Genomic DNA, 12,137 nt, shown 5'->3' on the forward strand with positions numbered 1-12,137 from the left:
TACCATGGAAGTTACAGGTCATACCATAACTCCATAATATTGCTGCCTTCACGAAATAATGCGCAACAGAATGTTGCATATATCATAGAGTGGAATGTACTAGCACGCTGTGGAGTAAATTACTACCACAACAATTTAGAGGAACTAAATGCACTGGAAAACTTAAACTTCATCTTCAACTCCCAATAATATCTCAAGAATTTATAGTTACTCTGTACAATATTTACATTTCAATGACTATAGTGTGATGTTGTCTAATAAATATTTAACATTTTATTTTAGGTAACAGAAATGCCATGGTAATTTTACAAAAACCTTCCATTGACAATGCTGTCTGTCCATTTTTCTGTTAGCTTTGCAGGTACAAATGTGTAACATTACACTGTGTACATTTGGAATTAATACTTTTCGTATCATGATACACACAAGCCTTCGATTTTGCCCTTGGGCTTACACAAAATTCTGATCCGTTTGTTTACAAAGCAGCATCACGGACACTTATGAAATTATATTCAGTAATTTCGTTCTGTAAAAGAATACTTGGTCTGATTGTTAGGGGCGATTACCTAAATTCTGAATTTGACGATGTTTTAATTTGATCTGAATTCCATAAACTCAAGCAGTTAAATTTTGAAGATCTAGAACGAAACAGGTGCGCTAGAGTTTCATCCCGTCCTGTGCACTCTGCTTGCAAGATAGCGATTTTACTACTTTTAAAGAGCGTATGTATAAGTTTGTCTTTCCAGACTGCGTGGCACAATACGAAACAGTAAAAGAAAAAATAAATTTGATTTCTTGGTGAATTATTTGTACAAAAATATCAAAACATTAGTTCTACAAGTCAAAGACTGATTGCATATTTGGTTTGATTCTCATTTGGCTTCAGTATTTTGTGGCCCCGTAATACATATATTTACAATGCACTGGCGCGGTGCAAGGGCTAATGGGCGCCCTCTTGCTGCGCCAGACCTATGGTGATGACGTCGACGTTGCTCGTGATGGAAGATCGATGTTCGATGACCAACATGAAGTGAGTGGATGGCGATCACATTGATCATAAATAGCCTTGGGGGGGTTTCCTTAACCCGAGATTCACCAAAGTCAACGGAAGTTTGATTTCAGTTCCTTTATTCCACGCCGGTCTCGGGCGGCCAGCAGTCGTCGGCTCGCGACGGCTCGGAGAACATCATATACAGAGCCTTACAATTTCGTCAGACGGCCATCGGCATAGGCTTCAGGTTGGCGATCGAGCTCATTCGCCTGACGGGTCCGTTGAACTTCCTCTCGATGTCCTCGAGGCTCTTGCCCTGCGTCTCGGGAACGCAGAATTTCACGAAGATCAGCGAGAAGAAGCAGATGGTGGCGAAAATCCAGAACGCTCCGTACGGACCTACTGCTTCCTTGAGATCGCTGAAAGTCTTGGTGACGATGAAGGTGCACGCCCAGTTGAAAGCCGTGGCGATGGACGCTGCCGGTCCTCTAATCTTGGCTGTGGAAAGAGAGAAAATGGCGCTTTCAGTCAGGCACTAGAGTTTTGGAATCAGAGCATAGATTACTGGCGTGGTTACTTATGAAATAAATCTCAGCGTCTTCTGCGGCTTTATTACTGCGTGTGAACTGTTCTAAACTGGTGTCATACAGTGCCACGCCAGTGAAACAAAAGTAATGAATATCGTCTCTTAATACCAGTTGTCATTTCATCTTGAGACAGTAACCTAAAGCCAGATGACAGGAAGGATTTCATAAATTTCGTGCTGCCTCCCCTACATCTGAGTCATACGGACTCCATAACTTGTACATGCTCTACATTCGACCTCCGCAACTTGCGCAAAACTGCTCTTACCGCCAGTACAAGAAATCCGCAGTAAGAAGCACACGTGTACTTTTCTCTTGGCCACTCCCCGAAACACGTCAGTACGCCATATTGTAGGAGTGTGACAGTATTAGCCAAAGAGTGCCGTTACATTTTTATTGCGAAAGTTAAAAAAAGGCAAATAGTTATATTAAATACCGTAGTGGAAGAAGGTAGACCAAAATTGTGTTCAAAGAAAAAGAAAGGAGCTTCAGATAAAAGTACTTTCTCGAATGATACTTGCTAAATTAGCGATTTTGAGTGTCAATTTTTTAATCTTCTCATGCTGCAGAAATGTTGTTTGGGTGAGCCGATTGAAGCAAATAGTTAAAACGCGACTGAAAACTCTCGCACGTATTTGTTGGCCTTTAAATTGCAGAGGACTCGTCTGGCTCTTAAAGCTGAAGGGCAAGTTGCGGAATTCGGCTTCGGCATTAGTGGATTCAACCTTGACTTTTCCCAAATTACGGAGTTTGTTTCCCCCACCCCTCCTCCCACACGACTGGCACACTCTTTCTCCTCTCCTGATTGTCTCCAGCCCATTTGCAGTAGTGCTTTTGATACTATGTTAATAATACTACTACGACAAAAATGTTGATGCATCAGCTTACCTGGTAGGATCTCCCCCATCATGAGCCACGGGATAGGCCCGAATCCTAGCGAGAACCCGATGACGAAGATGACGAAACTGGCCAGCGGCAGCCAGCCGTAGTCTTTCACGTCGTATCCCGTGTCTTTGAGGAAGAAGAACGCTCCTAGAGCGAGGAGGGACAGATTCATCGAGATGGCAGAGATGTACAGCAACACCTTGCGGCCGAGGCGGTCGATCAGCGCAGTCGCGATGAATGTGGAGCCGAGGTTGACAATGCCCACGATGATGGTGCTGAGGTTTCCGTCGATCGTGCTGCCAGCATCCTGCGAGAAGGAAGAATTGGTTTCCAACGTAGACATCAGACGCAATGTGCGATTATCGGTAGGGAGTCTTCACTTCAGCACAGTAAGAGAACAGTTGGCGAACTGGAGGCAATATTTACCCTGAAGATGTCGACGGTGTAGAAGATGACCGCGTTGATACCGCTAAGCTGCTGGAAGAACATGAGGCCTATGCTGACCGTGATGGGCTTGATGTTGTTCCTGTTGAAGAGGTCGAGGGCAGACGCGGGTGCGTTCTTGATCGAGTCCAGGTGGTTCTTCTCGATCTCGTGCAGCTCTGCCGTGACGTCTGCGTCCTTGCCTCTCAGCCACTGCAGTGCCTTGTGCGCTCTCTTGTTTTTGTCTGCAACAGAAAGGTAAAGGGCGACGTCAGATTGGTGCATCTCCGTACAAATTTGTTTGCAATATCGGTGACAGTCTCATTATAACAACACAGTCTGGAAACAGAAGCACTGTGGAGAGATATAGACCAATGCGTCTGTAAAATCGGAATTAGTGTCGACTTTATTCTAGTAAAACCATTCTAGTGTGTGGCGTTGTGTAAAGAGATCTCTGCTCGATGAATCCCTGTACTGTTTTTGCCCGCATCTCGTGGTCGTGCGGTAGCGTTCTCGCTTCCCACGCCCGGGTTCCCGGGTTCGATTCCCGGCGGGGTCAGGGATTTTCTCTGCCTCGTGATGGCTGGGTGTTGTGTGCTGTCCTTAGGCTAGTTAGGTTTAAGTAGTTCTAAGTTCTAGGGGACTGATGACCATAGATGTTAAGTCCCATAGTGCTCAAAGCCCTGTACTGTTTCTTTTTTCCTCGATTGTATATCAATGATTTTGGGTAGTTTTATTGTATTATGCAACCTCTGCTCTCTCCTGTGACTGTCAAATTTTTGCTGTGTATTCCGCCTCTGACATTTTTTTCTCCCTTGAAACCTATTTCGTAACTGCAACATCTTACTTTCCCATCGACCTGCGTGTATAGTTCAGGGTTTTGGTAAGACATACGTAACTGTGGTTCTGAGCGCACACATTTCGGGAGCGAAGTATTATCTACAACCTTTGCAGAAACTAGACTGCAGCTGTATGGTCGACGGACATGCAAAGGAGGCGGTGGTTTAGAAGGCAGTGAGACAGTGTAGCCTATCCCTCCCATGTTATTTGTAGTCAGTCATTATGATTAAACATTTGTTTGTTAACATTTTAATTTGATTGCAAATTTAGAATTTAGATAAAAGTAAAAAACTTGGAATGCGAACGTTTTAGTTAGACTTTATCATGATTTATGACTATGAACTGAACCTGCAAATTACTATAACGCGTCACAATTGGTGTCACTCGTGCTGAGTGAACCAGAACTCCACCGACAAAATTTCAGAATTTATTCAGGTTCATTTCCTCATTATTTTGGAACAGGAGACCCATGTTCTCCGGTAGCTTTGTACATAGAAAGTAAATTTCATTTGGTTTCTGGAGTTTATCTATCACCTCCGCAAGGCTTTCGCGATTACTAAATGATCCTGTAACGAAGCGCGCTGCTGTCCGTTGGATCTTCCCCATCTCCTCTATCAACCTTATCTGGTACGGATCCCACACTGGAGAGCAGTATTCAAGCAGTGGGCCAACAAGTGTACTGTAACCTACTTCCTTTGTTTTCGGATTGCATTTCCTTAGGATTCTTCCAATGAATATCAGTCTGGCATCTGCTTTACAGACGATTAATTTATGCGGTCATTCCATTTTAAATCACTCCTAATGCCTACTCCCAGATTATTTATGCAATTAACTGCTTCCAGTTGCTGACCTGCTATATTGTAGCTAAATGATAAAGGATCTTTCTTTCTGTGTATTCGCAGCACATTACACTTGTCTACATTGTGATTCAATTGCCATTCCCTGTACCATGCGTCAATACGTTGCAGATCCTCCTGCATTTCAGTACAATTTTCCATTGTTACAACCTCTCGATATACTACAGCATCATCCGCAAAAAGCCTCAGTGAACTTCCGATGTTACCCACAAGGTCATTTATGTATATTGTGAATAGCAACGACCCTACGACACTCCCCTGCGGCACACCTGAAATCACTCTTACTTGGGAAGACTTCTCTCCATTGAGAATGACATGGTGCGTTCTGTTATCTAGATAGCCCATGTCTACTGGACTGTTTTGGGTTCGAATGATCGTTTCTGTCATAAACGTGAATGTTGACGGTTCGTTGTGGGACAGCGTGTGTGAGTATGAAGAAAGTCAGAGAGCCAATTCGTGAGGTCTGCTTATGAAATGTTGGATTTTTGCAGAAGTGAGGTCGGAGAGACGAAGAAATCAGTATATCTTGGGAGAGCTCTTTTCGTTTTACAATGAAATGCAGGAGAAACTGGTAAACAACAGACTTTTTTTTAAAAAAAAGTCTCTGGAACCTGCGAAACAGTTGAAGGTTTTTTATGAGGAATGTTAGGGAGTGCAGTGCTGAGGATACTCACTCTTGGAGATGTACCATCTCGGCGTCTCCGGCACGAAGCACGTGCAGACGAGGAAGGGCACGGGCAGGCAGGCGCCGAAGAGCGCCAGCTTCCACCAGTTGAGGCAGTTGCCGATGGCGTAGCACAGCAGGATGCCCAGGTTGCCGAACGTGGTCGAGATGAGGCCGAGCATGCCGCGCACTTCGGCCTGCACCGTCTCGCCCATGTACACGGGCAGGCAGAGCGAGGCGATGCCCACGCAGAAGCCGGCGATGGAGCGGCCCGCCAGGATCATGGGCACGTTCACGGCCAGCCCGATCAGCAGGAACGCTGCACGGCACACGGGCGAGAGGTGGGAGTTAGACGTGGGCCGGAGGGGGACAGCGCTGCGCGTCGTAACTAGTAGCCGGTAGCAGCAGGCAGCGGATACTTACAGATGATGAACGGAATGGCCGTGGCCAAGATCGTCGTCTTTCTGCCGATGGCTTCGATCAGAGGGCCGCCTGCGACGCCTCCCAGCAGGGCCGCCAGCGGCATCAGGCTGCCTATCCAGGATTCCTGCACACCGACAGACAAACGCGCTGGTCAGTCGACAGTTGGTGGACGTCGCAGTCTAATATTGTGTGTGTGCACTATGTGGCCAGTGGGTCCGCCAATTTTGCTTATCTTTCGTACGATTGTGTACTTTAAATGGGTGTGGCTCTGTGGTTAAATACTACAAAGCCAAACGTCTGCTGTTACAGCCCCATTGAGTCTGAGAACTTTTATGCTATTGACATTTCTTTCTCCTCCGGCAGTATTGTCGAAATTGCCGAGTTGTGCCGTGGTTTGAATCCACGTTAAACTGTAGGTCCTCCAATAAATGGTTGGATAGGTCAGTTTAAAGGTCGATGGCAGGAAGGCCATACACCTACAGCGGGACCACGTAGTAAACCACTGTTCTGACGAATCGAACGGTTGATGACTGCTTTAGATGTAACACATGCAGCTCTTTTTTTCTCATATTTAACCGAATCTATCGCTACAACAAAACTGATGTTCCGCAAGAAAAAAACAACAATAGTAGTGGTAATAATTTTCGTAACATTCATAGCAAGGTACAAAACATATCGCGATGAAACCAACGTTTATTTATCGGTTCATACAAACGCGTGTTGGACTGAACACATACTGGGCTACACCTGCTTCGAGTAATGTACACTTTTTGAGAGTCTCAGTAGGGAAAAAGCTGTGTCCCGTATTAGTGGAGTGAACCAGTGTTGCCTGCTTTCGTACTCGATGTGTTGCAGAGTGCTTCATTTCCATAGTAGTAGTTGATAGTGGTAAGACAACAGTTCATACTGGTAACAAAAGAAGTGTTCGGTATATTAGAAAGAAAAAATTCAGTATTAGCAGAGTTCGTTTGCCGCCTCAGCGGATAGTGCTAGCCGCTGCTCGAAAGCTGCCGCTGTGTATTGTGTTAAACTGCTTCCTAAAACTTGGAATTTCGATTTCTCGAAAAAGCTTGAGGAGCGCATTGTACCAGAGCAGCACCTTTTACGTCCAGGTATGTACTACAATCGTGTGAAAGATGAGCAAAATTGGTGACCGGCAGCGCGTATTTTTCCCTTGTCAGTAATTACGTGCCAGACTATGGATACGAAGGTGTGGAGATCGATCTCCGGTGAGTCATAGGATCTTTGTGTCACTTTTCAACTCTGGGAATGTTCGGCAATTTTGAAAAACGCAGAGTTGCACCGTGGTTTGGGTTCTATGCTAAACTGAAGTTCCCCCTACAACTGGTTGGATAAATCAGTACAGAAGTCGGAGGAAGGCAAAGGCATACCACGCCCAATTGCCCCGTAAAGCACTGTACCGTACAAACCAACCTTTGACTACAGTTGATGTCAGATTTAACCGCTGTGCGGTCGCTCGATTACGCCCTGCACACCAACCGGAAGCGCGTTTATCCCATCAGAACCAGCAAGGCGAAGGTTTTCTCATCATTCCATCTGTTCGAAGAAAACAGCCTTGCAAGCGACCGCCTTGCATTGAAAAGGGCGGGTCGCCTCTTCGTCTATCCGGGCAACGCCTTTGCGGCGTTCCACCAGGCGGAGATGAGGTTTTCTGGGCCACGGTCGTTCACCACCTATCGCGTTGCAATGCTAATACAGGCACGGCGGGGCCGCACCACGTTGTTTTTACGGCGACAGCGGAACGCAACTGGTGTGAAGGTGCTCCTGGAAAATCCCGCAGGAGTGTGCTGCCTTTAATGAGGAGCCCTTCATTTCCTTCTTGTGATTGCCCTTAATTTTCATAAATGCAGGAAACTTGTTTACATTACTCAGAGCGTAGGAATTATCTGAATACCAGTCCATAACAGTGTACTAACAATGTGTCCAGTGGAGTGTCTCTTGGACTGATATCTGTGAGGACGCATTTGATTAAACAAGAAAGCCGCATTATGGGACATAACTATTGCAACTTTGTTCACAAAAGCGAAATTTTCATCTCTGGTTGTATCAACTGCAATATTTTTCCGTAGCGCCTTACTTCCTTAGGTCGGATTCTAGCTGTAAGTTTCTTGTAACTTTTCTGACTTTTGTAGAATATACCCAGTGCGTACACCTAGCTGCAAAGTGAAATTCATTTTAGTAGGTGTCTTCGTTACAGATCCTGCTATTCTTTCAGTTGCCGTACTTCCCAGAACACCGTATCTTAATTATCACCAGGAAGTACGTGCAGTGGTGGGTTTCACATAAAAAGGCACGGTTCTTACGATCCAGCGAAATATCGCAACAAACTTAGTTTCGACTCAATCTTGATTGTCGGTGCGATAAACGATAAATTAGACTCTTTGCTGGAAATCTTACCTGTTGTTTATCAACGGTGATCGTGCTGTTGGTGTCGGCTTTCATGGATGCAAGTGCTGGTGATGTGTAGGCGGAAGAAAATCCAACGACGAGAGATCCTATGGACACGGACACAGATGCCAGCACCTGAAAACAGAAAACGCATATGTTTTTACTATTTGCTAACGTAACAGAATTTACTAAGTAATATGGCCGGCTCCTATGAAAAGAAATTCATCTGAAGAAACTTTCACGTTAACAATAGCGATGTAATTCAAAATGTAATGGCCAATGTAGTGATTACGGAAGATTATAATATATAGGTTTGGTTATTACTTAGATAAACGATTCATGATCGTGATAATAATAGCTGTGGCATCAGCTCTCGTTGACGGAGTGTGTATCACCTTCCGGACTATTAGATCAGCACCTAAATAAAGAGTATTCCCAATGGTGGTCACGTTAGCATAGTAAGTCAGCGGATACGTGCCATTGTTAGCACCTTCACCTATAGGGCTCGTTTTCTCAGTTGACGTCAAGCCGGATTACCGTCCGGTCAAGAGTTCGTCGCCCGGTCGTTAAGTATGGGTGTGGTGTTGGCCACTCGGCCGTATTTGGGTTCTGTATCCGCGGTTGTAATTGATGTCCTTACGGATTAGGCGCATGCCGCCGGTCACGTAGGTTCCTGGTAAGGAGCAGCGGCCAGGATATGCGCCGAACAAAGCGCGGTAAAGGGGAAGGGGGGAGGGCAGCTTCGATAGTATGCTGAGACAGTCTACCGGAAATCACATTGCGGTTGAGAATACAATAGCAGGGTATCTGCGCTGACATTTGAACCACGGTCGCCAGATCTTCCCGTGGAAACAATATCGTTGGAGCAAATGATATAGCGGACAATTTAGAGCTGACCATATATTAATTAGTATGCACTTTAATTTTTAATTGTCAATAGCTATGGAATGGTGTATATATAATGTTTCATTACAAAAATTACACCTAGAGACTAGCTGTGAAATATTAATGTTTGTGTTTTGGTTATGTACATATTAACAATTAATAGCGGATTAAATTTTTCGGGAGAAATAGTCGTTACAGGTCTACTCGCAACTTTTATGATACAATCTAAGCATTGTTGTGCGTGGGCAACATTAGTCGTAAATCAGAATCCAGTGAAAACCAGATATATGCAGAAGTATGTACCCGAATTTTCCACCCTGCATCTTGTTCTAATATTTATTGAACACCGTGGAACACCCTGTACGCGATAACACGTGCCCATGTGTAAACTTTGAAACGAATTTACTGTAGAACCCTGAATAATATGAAACGTTGCGGAACCCAGTGAGATCTGGAAATTTGTTGACCTTATTTGCAGCACTTTTTCTGGTACGAGTTCGTTTACCGTATAATGAGTCAGTATAAGACGGACCAATGTCTGTCTGTCTTCTTAAGAATTTCAAATTGTTGGGAAGTATGAATACTTGCGAGAGAGGTGGACTAGTACCTACTGGTTACTATTCTTTCAGTTTGTAGCAGAATGATTTATCCCTATACTGTTAATTTCGAGCTGTGTTCCTGCTCCTCGCCGAAGCGACAAGCGCGCGGGCTGTGTCAACTAACGAGTTGCCGGTGGTCTCAGTGGGGTGATTGGGAAAGTTCCACGGGAGTAATTTTTTTTTTAACGAAACAGTTCTTTCCTAGAGTGTTGCTTCATCTGTAATGGCCTGACTGCCGTATCGAGGCTGTACAGTCTCAGCCACAAAACAAGGCGTGCTCGTTAAGAGCACAGCCGAATGAATTTCTAATCATCCGAGGGAGCTAGCTCTTCATTGTCGCTAGGCGCCAACAGCCGCTGGTTCTCTGCGCGGCACAGGAGTCTTACGCCATTTCAGAAGTCAGCATTGAGCTTTTTAGGGGTGAGACTATTCCGTTGATACAGTTTCTCTTTTCTTTTTTCCCTTATTACCACCCCTTCTTCCACAGAATTCTAAAGGAACGCGAACTTGGCAAACGTGAGCCACAGTCTTCTGATGACACGTGCATCATTCGGCCACCGAAGAAAAGGACTTTTTATTTTTTTTATTTGTTTTAAGTGAACTTCAACAAAAGTTGGCTGTACTTCGTGCACTGAAATCCGGAAATCTTGCGTAGAGGTGGGCATTTCGGTAATTATTAATACCGTACAGTTTTGTGACGAGTCAAGTGAGGTAAACAAAAAGCACAGAACATACAGCGTTTGAAAGACATTACTCGTAAATTATTCAGTGTCACTAAAGTCCGTGTGTTTTCCTAGACGTCATAAGGCACGTCCCAAGATTCCAGTCAGCGACACTAAGAACTTAAACAAAGAAGGGGCAGAGCATTTTGATAAGTTATAAAACCCATTTCCGTTGTGCACAGTTAACTGCCTGTTTGGCTCGAAAGCTTTGATGACTTATGGACAGGTACGTGCCACTCAGAATTGACGTTTGGTGGCATTTCTGTCACCTAGATAGACTCGAAGCCATGCAGCTAATGCGGTAAGGTACCAAGTGTACAGGCCCCAGGATAAAATTTCGCGTCGCCATCAGGGCTTCAAAAGAATAACGCCTGGGCAATATCAAGACTACTTAATTGAGTAAACACTGTTATTAATGAACAAGCCAGTGAAGTAGCGAATCCCCACAAGTAGCCCAGAATTAGTACCTGAGATTCATACTATTTTGTTTCAAACATTATTGTGGCCGCTACGGACAAAATGCTGCACGAAAATCTACCCAATTGCTAGGACACCGCGTGGAATCGCGCCGTTCTACTGACAGAACAGAAAGATCTGATTTCAATAATCGATAATACCTGCATGTTTCCAGGTGCACTGCACATGTCGAACAATTCACTGGTGATTTACATGTACCTTCTTATACCGGGTGGTTATAATTATAGTGCAGCTCACGGAGAACCAGTGTGGGCTGTAATTATCGTGTGGCAGCGAAACTAGGTACATATGCTAATGTGTTAATGCTGAACCGATTTCAGCTGAAAAAAAAAATTGCCGGCCGCGGTGGTCTCGCGGTTCTAGGCGCGCAGTCCGGAACCGCGGGACTGCTACGGTCGCAGGTTCGAATCCTGCCTCGGGCATGGATGTGTGTGATGTCCTTAGGTTAGTTAGGTTTAAGTAGTTCTAAGTTCTAGGGGACTGATGACCACAGCTGTTAAGTCCCATAGTGCTCAGAGCCATTTTTTTTTTTTTTGAAAAAAATTAGTTCCAATTACCGCCACCAGCTGCAAATCTCGCGCTGTGCAGCATTTGGTCGTCGTTTCCAGTGCTGCTATTGAACAAATTGTGCAAGCGGCGATTAATAATACAGTCAGCATTATGACACTCTCACTTTTTGACCTATTCTTCCTACTTCCCGTTCCTAATACATTACATGTGGTAACGTTTCTTTACGCCTTCCTTGCACTCACAACGCCTGATTTGCACTTGGTGGCCAAAATAGGAACTAATTTTTTCCAGCGTAAATCAGTTCCGCATTAACGTATTAGAATATCTACCGAGTTCGCTGACATACGATAATTACAAGTCCGCACTGGACCTCTGTGAGTTGCTGCACTTTAATTATAACCATCTGGTACCTAAGGGAGGAGAGGCACCCAGCAATTAGCCGCAATCCCATTGCTTTTTATCATTCTTGCATATCTAGGTTTCGGCTATCGACAGCCATCTTCAGTGCATTTGAGTTACAGTCCAACAAACTCGCGGTGGTACATGTCACCATTAGATTTTACTGGTGTAAAGAAGGAAAAACTGCCTATACACCAGTAAGATACTATAGTGACATGTACCACCGCGAGTTTGTTCGATTGTAACTAAAATGCACTAAAGATGGCTATTTATAGCGGAAATATCGACATGCAAGGGTAAAAAACAAACAGAAAAAAAGGATTCGCGACTGATTGCTGTGTCTCTTTCCTTATAGTTTACGATGACTGTGCACGACAGTTCCTTATGGAACCAAAGATGACCCAGTACCTATACATACACTGAGCTTTCATATTGGGTGTCTGTAACGTATAGCCCCACAGTTAAATTG

At 44.6% G+C, this 12,137-nt stretch overlaps 1 protein-coding gene across 2 annotated transcripts in view; it reads right to left on the minus strand.

Moving 5' to 3' along the window:
• Nucleotides 1–250: 250 nt before the first annotated feature.
• Nucleotides 251–12,137, minus strand: part of LOC126237474 (facilitated trehalose transporter Tret1-like) — a 347,188-nt gene continuing 335,301 nt past the window's right edge. For both annotated transcript variants that reach the window (XM_049947617.1, XM_049947616.1), the window contains exons 3-8: nt 8,086–8,211; nt 5,668–5,791; nt 5,255–5,563; nt 2,887–3,128; nt 2,464–2,767; nt 251–1,489 (exon numbers count right to left, since the gene is read on the minus strand). In XM_049947617.1, the coding sequence (XP_049803574.1) occupies nt 1,212–1,489; nt 2,464–2,767; nt 2,887–3,128; nt 5,255–5,563; nt 5,668–5,791; nt 8,086–8,211 (1,383 nt within the window). In that variant the 3' untranslated portion in view covers nt 251–1,211. The remainder of the gene's footprint in view (nt 1,490–2,463; nt 2,768–2,886; nt 3,129–5,254; nt 5,564–5,667; nt 5,792–8,085; nt 8,212–12,137) is intronic.

The sequence above is a fragment of the Schistocerca nitens genome, chromosome 2 (genome assembly GCF_023898315.1).
Source record: "Schistocerca nitens isolate TAMUIC-IGC-003100 chromosome 2, iqSchNite1.1, whole genome shotgun sequence".
NCBI classification, from domain to species: Eukaryota; Metazoa; Arthropoda; class Insecta; order Orthoptera; family Acrididae; genus Schistocerca; species Schistocerca nitens.